Source organism: Prionailurus viverrinus, chromosome B4 (assembly GCF_022837055.1).
Source record: "Prionailurus viverrinus isolate Anna chromosome B4, UM_Priviv_1.0, whole genome shotgun sequence".
Lineage (NCBI taxonomy): Eukaryota > Metazoa > Chordata > Mammalia > Carnivora > Felidae > Prionailurus > Prionailurus viverrinus.
In genome coordinates this window covers 38,675,304-38,694,921 of record NC_062567.1, presented here as the reverse complement: position 1 = coordinate 38,694,921, position 19,618 = coordinate 38,675,304, and the positions used below count along the sequence as shown (strand labels likewise).

The following is a 19,618-nucleotide window of genomic DNA, read 5'->3' as shown; positions in this document are numbered from 1 at the left end:
GACCCGGAGCCCCCGATGAGTCAGGAGCCTCCGGCGGAGGCGCACGTAGGAGTGCGGGTGGGGGGCCTGTGGGGGGCGGGGTGGGGGAGGGCGCGGGGGAGAGCTATGGGGGAGGGGCTAGGGGCGACCCAGGACCTGGCCCCCAGCACCCACACGCGCTCACACCCACGCTCTGCCCCCCTCGAAGGTAACAGGCACAGCCTCACACCAGTGAAGCCCATGACAGACTTGGTGTCTCACAACCCCAGTCAGACACAGAGTATCAAAATGTCTCTTTATTTGAAAACCGAACTGTTGTAACACACCCAGCCGCCTCCGCAGCTCCTCTGCAGCCAACTCTAGGAGCATCCCCTGGGCCCATCCAGGCCTGATTTTCCCATACCTGCCCGAGGGCTGCCACACCCAAACACACTCACACACACACACACACACACACACACACACACACACACACACGTTCCAGGCAGGGCTCAGGCCCACCCGGACGTGGCCCAGGTGCCCACCCAGAGCCTGGACAGCAAGCTGTGATGAATTCCCAGGTGTGAGGCAAGAGAGGGCATGCTCTGTCTCAGGATGAGGGGGGTGAACGTGGAAGCCCCCCTAACTGGGAGTCTTCTCGGGTCTTAGGGCCAGTGTCTTTGATCTCCTGGAGGAAGAGGACAGAAGTAAAGCCTCTGGGCCTTTTACTGCATTCCCCGTGCTGCCTGTGACCCCATCACCGGTGCCCAGGGGCCACACCTCCCTGGGCTCACCTCCCCAGTCTCTTTCTGCCTCATTTTCCCTCCTTTCTTCCCAGAACCCCTGTTTCCTGTTATTTTTAGCTTCAGATTTTTAGTGCAAGATCTTCCTCCCCTGCCTCCCCTCAGCTTCCATCCTCAACCACCACCTCCACCCCTTCCCCCTACCCCTCACCACACCCCAGACCTATCCTTTCCAGCTGATCTCCACTGTGTGTCGCACGTGGCCACCAGCCCCCCACCAGCATCTCTGCCAGCCTCCCAGATTCTCTTTGGTTACTTTTCCTCCCCTAATGTATTCTCCTAAGCCTTTCCTCAGCTCCTCCCAAGCCCTCCTGGTCCTCTCTACTCACTCTGAGACACCCCTTGACTCCTAACTCTGGTCTTTCCAAGGGTTCTCCTGCCATGTCCCTGCCTCAGCCACCTCCTCCCGTAGCAGCTTCTCTTCCCCTGGCTGCCAGACCCCTGGCCTCCTCTTCCTGCCTCTCTGTCTGCTTCCTTACTATTCTTGGAGGCTAAAAGAGCTGCTGCTACATGGAAGACTGCTCCAGTTCGAAGCTGTGCTCAGGCTCAGCCTCCTGCTCCTGGGTCTCCTTCATCCTCTGACGGATCTCATCAGCCTCAGCCCGCTCCTCCTCCTCGTAGAAATCTTTATCCAGGCGTTCGAGGTGTGCTATCTGCACCAGGGCCTCCTGGCGATAGTCACTCTCATCTGTACACGGGTTGTCCAACAGCACCAAGGCTCGCAGCTTGGGCAGGTCCTGAAGCTTGGCCAGCTCTCCCAGGTGGGTCACCATGTTGCCCCTGCCGGAGTGGTCAGGAGGGATTCACCCTGGGGCAGAATGGGCTTTGGGGGCCAGCTCCCAGGAATGGGGCCTCTGAGGGAATCTCCCACCGGGTTCCCTAGAACCTGCCTCTGCGGACTGGCGTGCTCAGCATTGCCAGCTTTGCAGCAGAGGGGCTGTCTGTCCAACCTGCTCCAGTCCTGCCTCTGCCCTTCCAGGAACCTGGGAGCACCATGGTCTGTTCTGTAATGCACCAGTCGTATTTGTCCTTTTGGAGCAGCAAAGCTAGGTCCCAGCCCTGTCTTGTAGTTGGGAGGGGAGGGGGGACATCTCCCTTGCAAAGCCAAACTTCTGTTATCAATCCTACCTAGTCAAAGGTTAGCAAGTAGGAGGCAGGCCAGTGGACAAGGAGCTGGGCTTTAAGTTCACGGAGGTGAGTGGTGCAATGTGGGTGCTGTGTTCAGGAAGGAGCCTAGAGCTAGAGACGGTCTGGGGCCTCCCAGCCTGAAGAACAAGCTTCATCTCCTAATGCGCCTCATTAAACATAAAATATGTTTATTTTCATGTTCTTGTCTCATGCCTCTAGGAAATCAGGTTTAATTGTTTTTTCAGCCTTAACCTCAATGGAGGTGACTACACCTCACAGGGTGTTTCTCACTGGGAGCCCTACTCCCACTGCACTTCGTGCTGGGCTGTCCTGTGCATTCCATTGCCCAGTCATTGAGCTACCTCTTCCCCACTACACTGAACTTCCAAACAACCCCCATTAACAGCCATTGAGGAGGGTCCATTATCTCAGGCTAGACCATTAAAGGAAAGGAGCCCACCGCCCACCCCCGCCGCCCCGCCACCCTGCAGCCCCAGCCCTGCCTGACCAATATGGCAGAACTAATTAGCAAGAGATTGCTCCAGAAGCCATGGCAGGAATTGGAGCTTCAAGGTGCAATCACATCTCTTTACTTGGAGATTCTCTTTCCTTTGCCAGCTTTAAGAATTTGGCCATGTTGACTAAGGAGGCAGTGTCCTTACATCTTGCTTAAAGAAACACACATGAAATCCTCCATCAGACAAGGGTTGCTGAAAGAAAATCACCCCCTGATCCCTAGTGCCTTTCTATCTAGAGAATTTCTTTCAAATACTCTTCTCTCCTCAAATCTGAGCACATCTTGTGTTTTATATCGGTAAGGGAGCCATCCCTTACAGGTGGGGCTCAGGAGAAGAGAGGCAGGAAATGGGACGGGGAATAAGGGTCCCGGAGATGGGAGAAGGGCAGCAGAAATTTACATGGAATAGGACCAAGAAAAGAGAATCGGAGCCAGACTCTGAGTCCCTTGAGGACAGGGACCGTCTCTGATTCCTTTAAATGTTGCCAAAACACAGCACAAAGCCCTGGCATATAGCATGTTCTCAAGAACTGTGGATGGAGTGAATAAAGATTCGGGAGTCTCAGGCTATAAAGGTCTCAGTGTTGCAATTAGGACTGAATGCAGAAGACAGTAAGGAAAGGAGGGGTAAAGATCAGGATGAAGGTTGAGGTGAGAATCTGGGAGTGAACTAGGATTGGGACTTTGGGGCCAGGGAGGAATATGGGGTCAAAAGCTGCTCCTGGTCCAGGGTAGGGGCAAGGTGGGGCCTGGAGGGGGTACATACCTCAGGTTGAGATACTGTAACGATGTCATTTCCTTGGAGAAGCCACTCAGAGTCTCAATCTGGTTGTCTCGAAGATGCAAGGTAGTGAGATTGCTTAGGCTCTCCAAGCCCTCCACCTTCTTCAGCATGTTCTGGGCCTAGACCCCAGGATACAGTGCATAGATTGGGAGAAAGTAGCAGGGACAGGGAAGAGAAGTCAGAGGCAACCTAAGAGTGGAGACAAAGGAGTGCAGGAGGGGAGTGGAGGTGGGTAGAGGTTGTGTAGAGAGTAAAGAAGACTAGGAGATGCTTCCAGTCCAGAGAAAGGTCAGCAGTAACCTCCTACTGCTCATCCCACCAAAGCCACCTCTTGATTAAGGAGAGATGCTTCAACCCATCCCCGGGCCCAAGAGTCCCCACGGCTCCACTGAGGAGAAATGCACTATCCTAGAATGAAGAAGCTCAAGAGTCAAAAACATGACATTTAAGTGGCTGCCTTTGCCTGGTATCTGTGCCTCAGTTAGAGCAAATTATGCTACTGCCTGTATCAAAGCAAATTGTCTTTATTCCTATGCATTATGTATTATCAGCCTTGCTAGGTGATAAGTACCTTGTCTGCTTTAACTTGGCATCCCCATAGCATCTGGCACCAACTAAGGGCTCAAGAAATGATACCAAATTATCACGATGATGATGAAGCTAGTAGCTGAGCCTCCTAGACACCAGGCATCCTGGCCCCCAGAACAGTGCCCACCTTCCTGCACCAACCACCCTCTAATCCAGTGAGCTACCAAGAAGAGGTTCTTCAGTTTAGGAAGGTTGATTCCCAGGGTGGTTTCTATCTGGTTCCCCCGAAGCTCCAAGGTGTGCAGGCTGATCAGCTTTTGGGGGTCCAGACCTGTCACCATGCGGATGCGGTTACCTAAGGAGCAGGAGGGTATTAGGAGCTCAGAGGGCCACTCCAGATATTCAGCAGGAGACCCTGAATGTTGGGAGCCTCTGCATCCTCCTGTCTGGTGGATATGAGGAGGGACAGCTCCAGAGTTAACACCCCGGGGCCCTGGGGCAAGTGGTATGGTAGTACAAGGGCCAAATGGACATGTTCACCCAAGCCTTTGAGGAGTGACTGAAGAATCCCCAGCAATCCCCACGGCTAACTCCTTCTCCTCCTTCAAATATTTGCTCAATATCAAGCTTCTCAATGATACTTGTCCTTACCAACCTGTTTGAAGTTGCACTTGTGCCTCTATTCATTCCCTTTACCCTAATTTACTTTTCAACAGCACATATTGCCTCTTAACGTACTATATAAATTTGTTTATGTACTATGTTCATTGATAGTTGTCTGTCTCCCCTGACCAGAATGGAAGCTACATGCAAGTAAGGATTTTGTTTTGTTTACAGCTACATCTCCAGCACATAGAAATGTCACAACAAATCATAATGGATGTCGGAATGAATAAATGAATGAGTGAAAATTGCTGTGGCACAACCAAAGACCTCGCTGCCCATTTCTGTTGGCCACACGCGAGGAAAGAAAGAATCTCGTGTAGCCCAACCTAAGGACCCACCTTTGAGATCCAGGCTGCCCAGACGAGGGTGAGAGATGCCCTCCGTGTCAGTGATCTGGTTATAGGCAAAACTGGCAACCTGCAGGTAGGGCAGTTCATTCAGCTGGGCACTCCGAAGATGGTTGCCATCAGCCTTGAGCCAGAGCAGGTGTGTAAGGAAATTGAGTGGGGACAAATCTGTCAGGTGGTTCTCAGAAACATCCACATAGCGCAGATGGATGTAGGAACGCAACAAGTAGATATCTGTCAGATCCCTAGGAGATGGCAAAGGCCAGAGTTAGGGTTAATAATCCAGCAAGGACTGACAGAGGTGCTAAAGCAGGGAGCAATAGGGAGATGGCCTATTAATGGAGAGAAGATTGAGTGACAAATGGGAGTGGTAAGGAAGCGGGACAGAAGGTAGGTGGGTTCTTAACAGTAAGCAGGGACCTTTTTTTGGTGGAGAGCCAAGAACCAACACTGTGAAGGACAAGTGAAGGAGTCCAGGAGGAATCCCCCGACACACCCTCACAGCCTCCAATTCCCCAGGCCAGCTCTGATGGAGTCACAGGGCTCCAGAAAAGTAAATTCTACCCTTCCCTTCCACTGGCCAAAGTAAGAGAGATCCAAATTCCCAGCTGAGGCACCCAAGAAAGAGGATGAGAAAGGAAATTGGGCCCTACAACCTCAAGGCCTCTCCTGGTCCCCCATAAAGGCACCTCTCTTTAACCTCCAGCTTGACATAAGCATGAGCCAGTCCATTGCCCGTCTTGCAGAGCAAAGAAAGCCCTTCCTTCATCATGTCCTCCGTGAGGGGGGTGGGCAACCACTGCAAGAAGAAGTGGAGTCAGGCATCCCTTTCCAGCCCAACTGGATCCCTTTGCCCTAGGACCCCTCTGCTCTCATGCTCGCACTTCCTCAGAGAGGTCTTCTCCCTCCTTCCTGTAGTCCTCCCACTCCTCTGTCTCCCTCTCATCCTCTTCCTTTTCCAGATCATCCTGGTCTGCATCGAAGTCTTCCAGATCATCTTCATCTGACATCTTTCTTCCTGGCTGAAGGCTCCGGAGTCAAATCAAGCTCAGTGCTCCTCCTGAGAAAGAACGTCTCCTCAGCTTTGACCAGCCCTCAGCTCCCTCGCCTCCATTGACAGGGTACCCCTTCCCATCACCCTTGACCTCTGACCTCCTCCCAACCGTGCTTCCTTCCTCATCCCTGTGAGCGTCTCATTTGGACTCCCAACCTCCGCTTCCGACTTCCCACCGAGGACCTGTCTCCCTTCAGGATGCCTTCCCAGGCTTTTTCACAGTGGCCCCAACTGTCTTCTAGTAGCTCCGCCTCCCTTCTCCCTGACTGTCCTCTACCCAGTTCTTCCCATCTCCCCCTTAAGCCACGTTCTCCTACCAGCCTCCTACACCCCTCCCTTCCCTTCCATCCCTAACACCTGATCCACTCATTTCTTTGAATTTTCCCACCCCGTCTAGCCCTATTTCCCTGTCCCCTCTGGGGCACCAGACTGACGCCGTCTCCAACCCTCCCACCCAATCCTTCGCTCGCAAAGGGGCGCAGACCCTGGTTCTGCTCGACTAAAGATGAGGTTCCGGAGAGGGTCTTGGCCCCGACCAGGAAGGACTGCTTTGAAAGACGAGAAAGGCGCAAGGAGGCGTCGCGTACTGCTGTTATGGCAACCAGGGGGCGGAACACTTGGCTACTTCCGCGGGGCAACTGCTTAGAGGGCCGTGAGGGGACCACGACGAACTGAACGGAAAATCTACCCGGGAGCAAGCGGACCAGTTGCCAGGTAAGGAGGGGCCAGCTTCCCCACCCGCAGAAGTGCGTTAATTGGCGCAGGGCAAAAGCAGTGGGTGGGGCTTGGAACAGAGCTGTGGGGAGGGTGGGCGGGGCGATGGGCGGGGCTACTCGTACGTCACTCAAGACGTTAAAGGGACCGCACATCCTCAAAGCAAAAGTACTGTGAATTGCAATGAAACATCCTCGGGAGCTAAAGGGGAAGGAGGAGCAAGAAATACCAAAGTACGTGGTGGTCTGGTTTCTACCCCCACCCCAGCCTTGCACTTAGTTGACCTTTGGAAGGTGGCTAGGTGGAGTGGAAGGAGCCCAGGCCCAATGTATCTTAAGGCCTGTGTTGAGGAGTCTTGGCAGATCTGCAGTTTACTAGCAATTTACCTAAGACTATTTTCTCATCTGTAAAATAGGCTTAGCTATACCAACTGACAGGGTTCGAGTATGAGTGTAATCTATGCTAACACACTGTAGATTGCTAAACCCAGTTTGGGAGCATTTCACTTTTCCTCATATCTTGGACTGGTTTGATGCAAACCTTTGGGGGCTAGTAAGGGAGAAAATCCAACAAGTGCCCACTGAACTACTCCTCATCGAATGCTGTTATATAAATAACAAGACCTGATACAAGCATACCCAGGTACTCAGGCCTGTGTGACTTGTTGAAGGAGATGAAAAAGAAGTTGAGATTCAAGAAATATTTCTGGAGAGATTGTGGGCTGTGTGAGATGCCTTCACAAGTGATAACTTAATCTTCACACCAGTCCTGTGAGATAGATATTTGAAAGAAGAGGAAACTAAGGCTCAAGGAGGTTACTATTTTTGACACAATTCCTGCCAGGGGAAAAGGAGATAGTACCAATCTGTGGAATCTAATATAAATAAAAACAATTGGGCAACAAGGTAAGATATCATGTGATTGTTAAATTGTGTGCTACAGGCTTTATATAACATGCAAAGTGATCTGATGGAAGATGCAGTGGGCTGGAAATCAGGACATGTTACCTCCTACTCTGTCTAGCTTGGGTAATATAGTTAATAGACAAATCTGTTCACTTGATGTCACGGAAATAGCAGGGGCTTTAAAGTCAGAGACACCAGGTTCAAAACCCACTCTGCCGTTTAATAACTGTGTGTTCCTCAGCATGTTATATAATTTTACTGAGGTTTAATTTTCACATTTGTGAAATGGAGATAAAAATGTCCACTTCCAAAAAAGGATTGTTAGAAGTTTAAAAGAGATGATGTGGGTAAATGGCCTTGCACTTAGTTGGCCCTCAGTAAGCAACTCTGTGCCCCCTCCCCACCTCTTGCCTGTTTCCTCAGTCCTGGGGTTGTCATGAGGAATAAGAAAGTAAATATGGAAACACTCGGGAAGGTTGGAAATGCTAGGCAATTGAACGGTAGTGTCTTGTTGGAGTGGGGAAAGGAAAAGTCCATGTGGCTTGATGTAGCTGAAGGGAAAGGATATGATTTTCCTTGGCCCCGAAGAAAGAAGAAGACATATTAGGTGGGAAGAAAAGACGTGACAAAAGGATTAGGGAGGTATCGCTGAGCATATTTTTGTTAAGCACTTACTCTGTGCCAGGCTATAGGTACTAGGCCCTCATGGACAGTAAAACAGTCCCTGTCATCTGGAACCTTACAACCCACTGACAGGGTTAAGTAAACGAGTAATTCCATATAATGAGACAGATGTTATAATGATACCTGAGCTTTTACTAAGCACCAGTGGATAATTTTATTGTACAAGTGTATATGTAATATCATACACTCAGGGCAGTGATTCCAGACAGAGGAAGCACCTTCGGTAAGGCCTGGAGGAGAAGAGCCCAGCCAATACCTGCGTAATGAAAGCTAGATACTCTGTGTCCTCTTTGATGACATCCTTCCCCCTAGAATGGTCTGAATAGAATCTCCTTGAGTTGTAAAAGTAATATTTAACTAACATTAAAATGCAAATAATACAGGTGCCCGAGTAGCTCAGTTGGGTAAGTGACCGACTCTTGATCTTGGCTCAGGTCATGATCTCATGGTCATACTGGGCAGAGAGTCTGCTTAAGATTCTCTCTCCCCCTCTCCCTCTGTCCCTCCCCCACTCACACTCTCTCTCTCAATAAGTAAATAAACAAACAAACAAAATGCAAATAATAGAGAAGCATATAGAGAGGAACATACAAGTCCATGATCTCCCTCAGCATGACTCTCCTTTATTAGAAAAGATATATAGATTTTTATTTTTTTTATTTATTTTTTTTTTGAGAGTATTCTTTTTTAAATTTTTTTTTCAACGTTTATTTATTTTGGGGACAGAGAGAGACAGAGCGTGAACGGGGGAGGGCCAGAGAGAGGGAGACACAGAATCGGAAACAGGCTCCAGGCTCTGAGCCATCAGCCCAGAGCCTGACGCGGGGCTTGAACTCACGGACCGCGAGATCATGACCTGGCTGAAGTCGGACGCTTAACCGACTGCGCCACCCAGGCGCCCCTATAGATTTTTATTTTTTGTTAAATTTTCTTAATGTTCATTTATTTTTGAGAGAGAGAGAGAAAGAGACAGAGTGCAAGCTAGGGAGGGGCAAAGAGAGAGGGACACACAGAACCCAAATCTGAGCTGTCAGCACAGAGCCAGACATGGGGCTCGAACCCACAGACTGTGAGATCGTGACCTGAGCCGAAGTCGGACACTTAACTGACTGAGCTATCCAGGCACCCCAAAGATATAGACTTTTAAAAAACAAAAATGGGGGCACCTGGGTGGCGCAGTCGGTTAAGCGTCCGACTTCAGCCAGGTCACGATCTCGCGGTCCGTGAGTTCGAGCCCCCGCGTCAGGCTCTGGGCTGATGGCTCAGAGCCTGGAGCCTGTTTCCGATTCTGTGTCTCCCTCTCTCTCTGCCCCTCCCCCGTTCATGCTCTGTCTCTCTCTGTCCCAAAAATAAATAAACATTGAAAAAAAAAATTAAAAAAAAAATGGTATCACTCATACATACTATTCATCAACTGAATTATTTTCATTTAATAATATGTCTTGGACATCTTTAATTATCACTAAACATACATCTACCTCTTTCTTTTTTATAGTTGTCTACTCTCTTCCATTATATGGATATATGGTAATTTTTAACTGTTTCCTATTGATGGATTTTATTTTTATTATTTTTTTTAATGTTTATTTATTTTTGAGAGAGAGACACAGAATGCAAGTTGGGGAGGGTCAGAGAGAGAGGGAGACACAGCATCCGAAGCAGGCTCCAGGCTCTGAGCTGTCAGCACAGAGACCGATGCCGGGCTTGAACCCACAAACGGTGAGATCAGACCTGAGCCAAAGTCTGACTCAACTGACTATCTGGCTCAACTGACTGAGCCACGCAGGTACCCCCCCCTACTGATGGATTTTAACTTTAAGAAAATGTCAACATTGGGGTACCTGGCTGGCTCAGTTGGTAGAACATGCAACTCTTGATCTTGGGGTCATGAGTTTGAGCCCCATGCTGGGTGTAGAGTTTACTTTGGAAAAAAAAAAAAAAGCTTTTCAAATTGTTTTTCCTGTTCCTGCCAAGTCTTTAACAAATTTTTTTTTAATGTTTATTTGTTCTTGAGAGAGAGAGAGAGAGCATAAGCAGAGGAGGGGCAGAGGAAGAGGGAGACATAGAATCCAAAGCAAGCTCCAGGCTCTCTGAGCTGTCAGCACAGAGCCAGAGGCGAGGGGCTGGGGGGTGTGGGGCGGGGGGCAGTGGTTCAAACTCACAAACTGAGAGAGATGGTGACCTGAGACGAAATCAGATGCTTAATTGACTGAGCCACCCAGGCGCCTCTAACAGAACTGTTTTTAAACAGCTTTATTTTATTTCATTTTTTAAAGATTTTTAAAAAAGTAATCTCTACACTGAACATGGGACTCAAACATGAGTTTGCATGAGTTGCACGCTCTATTGACTGAGCCAGCCAGGTGCTCCTAAACAGCTTTATTAATACATAATTTGGGGCACCTGGCTGGCTCAGTTGGTAGAGCGACCGACTTTGGCTCAGGTCATGTTCTTGGGGTTCATGAGTTGAAGCTCCGTATAGGGCTCTGTGCTGACAGCTCAGAGCCTGGAGCCCGCTTTGGATTCTGTGTCTCCTTCTCTCTCTGCCCCTCCCCTGCTCGCACTCTGTCTCTCTCTCTCAAAAATAAATAAAACATTTACACATATATATAATTCACATAACATAAAATTCACCCATTTGAAATGTATGGTTCAGTGGCTTTTAGTATATTCAGAGTTGTGCAACCATTACCACAATCATTTTTAGAATATTTTCATTATCCCTGAAGGAAACCCTGTGCCCCTTAGCTCTCATGTCCCTACCCTCCCCCTATCCACCTCTGCTGCTGGCAAACACTAATTTACTTTCTGTCTCTAGACTTGCCTATTTTGCACATTTTATATAAATGAAATCCTATAACACGTGGGCCTTTGTGACTACCTTCTTTCACCTTAGCATCATGTTTTCAAGGTTCATATGTTGTAGCATGCATCAGTACTTTGTCCCTTTTGACACTTGAGCAATATTCCATTGTATGGTTTATACCACATTTTATTTTTTCATTCATCACTTGATGGATATTTGGGTTGTTTCCATTCTTTGGCTATTACGAATAATGCTACTAAGAACAGTCATGTACATATTTTTGTGTGGCCATATGTTTTCATTTCTCTTTTAATATCAATACAAAATTAATTAATATCAATACAAAAATAACACTTTTCGTATCAAAATACTGAATTCTATATTACAATGAATGGATTCCAAAGGAGGCCATTATTCTTTGCCACATGGAGATTTCATTCTAAAATACTTACAGTATCAACCTAGTCATTCATTTATTCAGCTACATATATCGAGTGCTTGCTATGTACTAAACATTTACTAAGAGCCTAATACAATCCCCCTAATAAAATATTATATGCGAATTCCCAGAAGGAAACAATTTTCATTTGAAAAAATCTATTACAAATACAACCTGACCTCAGACATTTCAACTTAGTTTATTGGCAATTTTTTCCTAACCAGTGGAACTGTAAGGAGTGGAATCGCCAGATCCTATGGTAACTCTAAGCTTTTAAGGAACTGCCAAACTGTTTTCCAAAATGGCTGCACTAGTTTACATTTCCGCCAGCAGCATATGAGAGTTCTAATTTTGACACATTGTGGCCAACATTTGTTATTATCTGTGGTTTTGATTGTAGCCATCCTAGCAGATGTGAAGTAGTATTTTATTGTGGCTTTGATTTTCATTTCCCGGATGGTAAAGATGTTGAGCATTTTTTTAATGTGTTTTTTAGCCATCTGTATATCTTCTTTGGAGAACTGTCTATTCAGACTGTTTATTTTTTTAACTGCGTTTTTGTCTTCTCATTATTGAGCTAACTAACAGAACTTTTATATTACTGGGAGCAACATTGTGCCCAGTTAAAAAATATGTCTCAGCCTCCACTGCTGACAGGTCAATGATATATTAGTGAAAGTCATCGGGTGAAACATCTAGAAAGCCCCTTTTTCCTCCTTCCTTTCCTCTTACTGTCTAAAACAGGACTGTGATGGCTGGAGTTGTAGCAACTACATGGGACCATCAGAGAACCCCAAGATTGTAAGTCCCATGCTGAGATGCCAGAACAAATGTAGAGAGCAGCTTAAAAAACACAAAATCTCATGAAGCTGTTATACCAACCCTGAACTGCCTCTCCAGACTTATTTTATAAAAGAGAGAACCCACTAGGTCTGGGGGGAATCTATGTTGTAGCCAAATGCAATTCTTAACTGATTATAACGCAAACTTAGTACATTAAAATGACATTCATTATTTCAGTTTCTGTGGATCAGGAATCTAAGAGTGGCTTAGTTGGTTTTCATCCAACTGTTAGCCGGGCCTACAGTCATTCTGAAGGCTTGACTGAAGCCAGAAGGTTTGCCTCCAAGAATGCTCACTGATATGGCTGTTGGCAAGATACTTCCTTGCCATATGGGCTTCTCCATAGGGCCGCCTGAGTGTCTTCACAATATGGCAGCTGCCTTCCTCCAGAGCAAGTGATCCAAGAGAGAAAGAGACCAAGATGGAAGCCACTGAGTCTTCTGTGACTTAGTCACCAAAGTCACATATGACCACTTCCAATTTATTCTATTCTTTATGAGCTAGTCGTTAAATCTAGCCCACCCAAGTGGAGGGGAATTAGGCTTCACCTGTTAAATGGAGAAGTATCACAGAATTTGTGGACATATTTTAAAACCATACACAGATATATTAACTTTGTTTTTTACATCCTGAAAATATTTTCCTGGGTGTCCTATCACTTGGTTTATAGAGTGTCATCTTACAGTAATTTGACATTTGTATGTAGTCTTTACTGTCCATCTCTTCAATAAGGCTTCTGAATTGTGTGTCTGCTTTAGAAAACCCTAGGGGCACCTGGGTGGCTCGGCTGGTTGAGCATCTCACTTCGGCTCAGGTCATGATCTCATAGCTCGTGAGTTCGAGCCCTGCTTTGGGCTCTGTGATGACAGCTCAGAGCCTGGAGCCTGCTTCAGATTCTGTGTCTCCGTCTCTCTCTGCCCCTAACCCATTTGCATTCTGTCTCGTCTCTCTCAAAAATAAACAAACATTAAAAAAATTAAAAAAAAAAAGAAAACCCTTTCTCCACCCCAAGGTTATGAAAATATTCTCCTGATATTTACATTTTTAAGTCCTTAATTCATCTGCAATAATTTTTGTGTATAGTGTGAGGTAGGGATCTAACATTTTGCCAAAGGTGGAGCCAATTTTCTCAGCATCATTTGTTGAATAATCCCATCTTTACTGATTTGAAAACCATCTTTATCATATATATATATATATATATATATATATATATATATATGTGTGTGTGTGTGTGTGTGTGATATGTTATATTGTGTATATAATGGGTATACATTATATTGTTTATATAGTGTGTATATATATACACATATGCATATGCATACATACATATATACGTATGTATATGCATATATATGTGTATATATACATATATGTGTGTATATATACATATGTATATATGTATATACATATGTATATATGTATACACACACAATATATATATTGTGTACAGTATATTGTTTCCAGACTGTTATTTTCCACTGATCTATATCTATCTCTTTCACTATTTCTGCTCTAGTACCACACTGTCATAAATATTGATATTTCTCTCTATGTCATGTATCCTGCTACCTTATTAATTCTAATAAAATACCATGTCTATTGAACAGAGAGAAGTGGAGGAATAATAAATTTTCAGATGTTAAGTTCTTAAAATAGAAAATACAGATTTTATATGTATATATATAAACTATACATAGTTTATCATACACCATATATATGTGTATGTGTGTGTGTGTGTGTGTGTGTGTGTGTGTGTGTGTGTGTATGTGTGTATATATATATATATATGAGGGCCTGGAGCAAGGAGGTAGGATGAAGAGGAAAATTTAACAGTACTCAACAACTAATGGACACAGGGTAGGGAGAAGAGGACTACAGGGTTCCTGAGAAAATAGTATTGACATTGAAAGGAATACAGAGATCTGAATTTGGAGCTGTGGAATGTGATCAGTTTCTTTGGGACTTACTGAGATTGAAATGATAGTTGAACATCCACATGAAGATGTCCACAGGCCACTAAAGACAGAGCTAAAGCTGAGCTCAAAATTGGCTCATCTTTCCATTTTTAAAAAAAATTTTTTTTTAACGTTTATTTATTTTTGGGACAGAGAGAGACAGAGCATGAACGGGGGAGGGGCAGAGAGAGAGGGAGACACAGAATTGGAAACAGGCTCCAGGCTCTGAGCCATCAGCCCAGAGCCTGACGCGGGGCTCGAACTCACGGGCCGCGAGATCGTGACCTGGCTGAAGTCAGATGCTTAACCGACTGCACCACCCAGGCGCCCCTCATCTTTCCATTTCACTATGTCTTCCAGGACCCAGTCCACATACTGTCTTTTTTTTTTTTTTAAGTTCATTTATTTATTTTTCGGCGGTGGGGGGGACAAGCAGGGGAGGGGCAGAGAGAGAGGGGGCAGATGATTTGAAGAGGGCTCTGTGCTGATAGCAGAGATGTGGGGCTCAAACTCACGAGCAGGGAGATCATGACCTGAGCCGAAGTTGGACGCTTAACTGACTGAGCCACCGGGGGTGCCCCTGCAGTCCTGCCTTCTATGACTTAGTCTTCCCATAGTCATGTGATGGCTGCAGGTAGCAATCAAGGACCCGAGTGAAGCCATTCACATTCTGCCAGAGTTCCTTACTGCTGCTTTCTCTTAAGAGTAAGGAACCCTCTTTTCCAGAAGCCCCCACTACCCCTGGATTTATTTTTATGTGAAATAACAAATGTCTTTATGAAATGTCCTTTAATACCATTTGGTCAGACTTTCTGTGACTCAGTGGAAAGCATCTTGATACACTTCTCCTTGCGAACCACTGACACAGAGAAGACTTTCTCTGTATCTGTACCAGTCATAGCTTAAAGTACTTCAGCAAAATAGTGTTGTGTGTGGGGTGTGTGTGTGTGTGTGTGTTTCACATTTTCCAGATTCAAATTATACTCTAGAGACTAAGTAACACCTATAGTTATGATGTGTGGTGTGTTGGTAAATGTCTAACAACAGCTGCTCCAGGGATAACAAAAAGCCTTAATTTTTAGCATTTGCCAATTTCTCTGGTGTAAACACTCCCACCATGGCTGACTTCACAAGGTAAATAACTTCAAGAGCATACACAATAGTAACATTGTTAGGGGCTGAATTTGCTCCCTCATCCATATTTTGAAGTCCTAACTCCCAGTACCTCTGAATGTGACTATGTTTGGAAATAGGCCCTGTAAAGTGATGGTGACATTAAAATGAGACCTTTATTGGGCGCCTGGGTGGCTCAGTTGGTTAAGCATCCAACTTTGGCTCAGGTCATGATCTCAGAGCCTGGAGCCTGCTTCGGATTCTGTGTCTCCCTCTCTCTCTTGGCCCTTCCCCTGCTCATGCTCTGTCTCTCTCTCTCAAAAATAAATAAATTAATTAATTAAAAAAATAAAAAATAAAATGAGACCTTTAGGGTGGGCCCAAATCCAATCTGAACGCTGTCGGTTTAAGAAGATGAAATTTGGGCACAGAGAAAAAGACTGTATGAGGACACGAGAAAGCACCTTTTCTGCAAGAAAGGCCTCAGAAGAAACCAAACCTACTGACACCTTGCTCTTGGACTTCTGGCTCCAAAGACTTGTACCTTTTAACCTTTTTAAAGAAAAATTCAATTTATTTAGGGGTGCCTGGATGGTTTCGTCGGTAGAGCATGCCACTCTTCATCTTGGGGCTGTGAGTTTGAGCCCTCCATTGGGTGTGGAGATTACTTAAAAACTAAAATCTCGGGGCGCCTGGGTGGCTCAGTCGGTTAAGCGGCCGACTTTGGCTCAGGTCATGACCTCGTGGTCCGAGAGTTCGAGCCCCGTGTCGGGCTCTGTGCTGACAGCTCAGAGCCCGGAGCCTGTTTCAAATTCTGTGTCTCCCTCTCTCTCTGACCCTCCCCTGTTCATGCTCTGTCTCTCCCTATCTCAAAAATAAATAAAACGTTAAAAAAATTTTTTTTTTAAAAACTAAAATCTCAAAAAAATAATAAAATAAAACATAATTTATTTAAATTTGTGTCTACACACTTTTTAAAAACATAATGGCAGCCTTTACCAACTGGCTTAGCTTACGGAATTCATGGAAAAACCATCGGCTGTCACAAGCCCCTACAACCGAGTTTCGGCACACCAGCGCGTATCCCGCTGAGTTCCAAATTTCTATTTCCAACCAAGAACTCTTTACTCAGTGCCAGGCTGACATAGCTAACCTCCTACTTCTCCATTTATGTAACTCACAGACATCTCCAACCAAACACATCCCCCGAACAAATCCTGTATCTTTCCCCTACCTCTGCTTTTCTTCAGCGCTCCTTATATCACCATTCAGATGTTCAAAGCAGGAACCTCGGGGTCATCCTGGTCATTATTTTCACCTTCGGTGACACTTTTCCCCACTGGCCTCCCAGTGAACGTATCACAGAGTGCGATCCAGTCTACCTCCAAATGTATCTTGAATACATCTACTTCTCTCCAGCTGCTGTGACACCTCTCTGACCTTCACTTTTGGGCCCAAGCCACACTTGGACCACATAGCCCTCGCTTCAGTTCTTCCCACCACGAAGCCCCTTCCTCCGTCAGGGCTTTCACTTCTACTCTTTTCTTCTGTGTGGAACTTTTCACCAGCTCCTGCTCATCGTCCAGGCCTCAGAAAGGTCTTTCCTGATCTGGAATCCAAAGTAGGATCCCCTCTTACAGTTCCCTGCCTTTCCTGGATAGCAGTAAACACAGTTTGCCTTAATCATAAGGTTTGCGCCAGTCTAGATGTCATCAAGGACTTCTAAGTTGGCTTCTTCCAACTCCAGCAGACCTTGAGTTTCACTCTGCATCCTGCTGCCTGGCACAGTGCGTGCCACATAAAAAGTGCTTAATAAATACTGGCTGAATCAGTTTTTTAAAAGTTGTTTTTGTCTTGGGGGGGGGCGGGAGGGGGTTTGAGAGAGAGAGAGCACGTGCATGCAGATGCGCAAGTCGGGGAGGAGCAGCGAGAGAGGTAGAGAAATCCAAGCAGGCTCCATGCTGTCAGCACAGAGACTGATGGGGGCTCAATCTCACCAAATGGGAGATCAGGACCTGTGCTGAAATCAAGAGTCATACCCTTAACCCACTAAGCCACCCTGACTGAATGAATATTAAATGTGCTTTTAAAAAGTAATCAAGGACAGGGGCGCCTGGGTGGCTCAGTCTGGTAAGCATCCTACTTCAGCTCAGGTCACGATCTCACAGTTTGTGGGTTGGAGCCCCGTGTCAGGCTCTGTGCTGACAGCTCAGAGCCTGGAGCCTGCTTTGGATTCTGTGTCTCCCTCTCTCTCTGCCCCTCCCCTGCTCATGCTCTCTTTCTCTCTCTCTCAAAATAAGTACACATTAAAAACGTTTTTTTTGTTTTTTGGGTTATTTTTTTAAAGTAATCAAGGACAGGGGCGCCTGGGTAGCTCAGTCGGGTAAGCATCCAACTTCAACTCAGGTCATGATCTCACAGTTTGTGGGTCCGAGCCCCACGTTGGGCTCTGTGCTGACAGATTAGAGCCTGGTGCCTGCTTTGGATTCTGTCTCTCCCTCTCTGTCTGACCCTCCCCAACTCTCATTCTGTGTCTCTCTCTCTCAAAAATAAAATAAACATTAAAGAAAAGTAATCAGGGACACCCTTCCCTCAGTTTGGATTTGCACCTAGAGTTGAAACATCCTTATCTCCTCAAGGCTTCCACTTTTGAGAATCAGTGAGGAGGAATGAACCAAGGACAAGCCTGGGAGACACCCAATTAGGATTCACTAGGAGGAGCACCAGGGTAGCTCAGTCGGTTAAGCGTCCAACTTCAGCTCAGGTCATGATCTCGTGGTTTGTGGGCCGGAGCCCTGCTTCGGGCTCTGTGCTGACAGCTCAGAGCCTGGAGCCTGCCTTGGATTCTGTGTCTCCCTCTTTCTCTGCCCCTTCCCACTTGCAGTCTGTCTCTCTCAAAAATAAATAAACATTAAAAAAGAAAAAGAAAAAAGGATTCACTGGAAGGAGTAGAGGCCCTGAAGGATATAAAGGTGGAAGGAAAATTAGAAAAAGGCAGTATTTTTTAAATTAGCACGCATAAACAAAAGGGTATATTTGGCAAGCAAGACATTTGATGACTGCCTAATCTTGGTGAGGTTTGCAGAGCTGAAGAGGTTGTGGTTATTATAATAGGTGTGCTCCTTTATACTAGTTTCTAACGTAACCTGTGTGTCTCCTACTTCTGATCTCCCTCTTCCAAGGTGAACAAAAAGATTCTCTCCTGTGGAGGGCCCCTAGACGTTACTTACTACCCTGAAGGAAGAGAGATGGAGATGCAAAGGAAAATTTTTTGAGGGATGGAGGAAGTGGGCCCTTTACTTGTAAAGATGTAAGCCTCGAATTGGAAACTGGCAGAAGCACCGGTCCCTTCCACTTGCCTCTGGAGCCCTGGACTGGAGCCACCCCTCAGCGGCCGGCTTAAGAGGCCCTAGCCTTTCAAGCTTCAGGCCCTCGCTTCCGCCCTGGGGCCTTTGTTCCGGCGCAGAACGTTCCAGACGCTCCGGAAGGCGGGTGGCGGGGGCGGGAGCTGCAGTGCCGGGGCGGGCGCTAGCTTGAGGGCTCCTACCTCCGTCGGGGCAGGCAGGTGGGACGCGAGGAGCGCCCGGCAACGGGTCCGACCGCTGGGGGGCGTGCGAGCCCTCGCTCTGGCGGCCCGCCCACGTGACCGCCCACGTGACCGCTGGCGGGCCGGGAGTCAGCGCCCCGCCCTCCGCCGCGGTTACGAAACGAGCGCCCGGGGCGGCAGCGGAGGGCGGGGCGGGGCGGGGCGTCTCGCCCGGGCTTACAGGTTTTCTGCGGTCGCCATTTCGTCGCCGCCCTGGTGTTTTGCGAGTGGCTTCCCGTTTTTAAATCCTTGACGCTGTCGTTTACCAGCCCTGTAGTCTTGGGCGGGTCGCTTAACCTCTCCGAGCCGCGGTTTCCGAATCTGTAAAAATTGGGGTATCTTCAGTGTGAGGACTTAATGAGATAGGATGGGGTTTTGATCATAGACGCACTTAACGCGAACTTCTTAAATAGGGGGCAGAAGGTTGCCCGCCACCGTTCCGCGCCAGTGTCAGATGGGAGACTAGGCCATGTTCTCTTTGGCTCCAGTTCTCGGCCTCTCCGTGCCTGTATCTTAGGAGGCTGACTGCGACTCCAGTGTTTCGTTTTTAGAACTAGACTCCAGAACAGCTGCCTCTTTTCCATATAACACGACCCATGTGAAGGCAATCCAACCATTTTACCAAGGGGTGGTTATGTCCACCTCCGAGCTGGCACATAAATAGAACCTCAAGAAATTCACTTGAGCGGTCAAGATTCAACAAATTTGTGAAGCCAGGTAGTAGGTCTTCAAGTTCTTGCGTAACTGCTATAGCGACACCAAAGTAAGTGTGATGAACCTTTAAT

At 46.9% G+C, this 19,618-nt stretch overlaps 1 protein-coding gene across 3 annotated transcripts; it reads right to left on the bottom strand.

Moving 5' to 3' along the window:
- Nucleotides 1-260: 260 nt before the first annotated feature.
- Nucleotides 261-18,627, bottom strand: LRRC23 (leucine rich repeat containing 23). Of its 3 annotated transcripts, none has more exons than XM_047868561.1 (8): nt 18,548-18,627; nt 5,616-5,791; nt 5,421-5,530; nt 4,723-4,976; nt 3,943-4,073; nt 3,173-3,309; nt 1,241-1,541; nt 261-646 (listed from the first exon to the last, which is right to left on the bottom strand). In XM_047868561.1, the coding sequence occupies exons 2-7, from the start codon at nt 5,739-5,741 to the stop codon at nt 1,268-1,270; spliced, it is 1,032 nt and encodes a 343-aa protein (XP_047724517.1). In that variant the 5' UTR covers nt 5,742-5,791; nt 18,548-18,627; the 3' UTR covers nt 261-646; nt 1,241-1,267. The 3 variants fall into 3 exon arrangements, with proteins under 3 accessions (XP_047724517.1, XP_047724516.1, XP_047724518.1); XM_047868560.1 differs by lacking the exon at nt 18,548-18,627 and adding an exon at nt 6,270-6,530; XM_047868562.1 differs by lacking the exon at nt 18,548-18,627 and adding an exon at nt 6,474-6,507.
- Nucleotides 18,628-19,618: the final 991 nt, after the last annotated feature.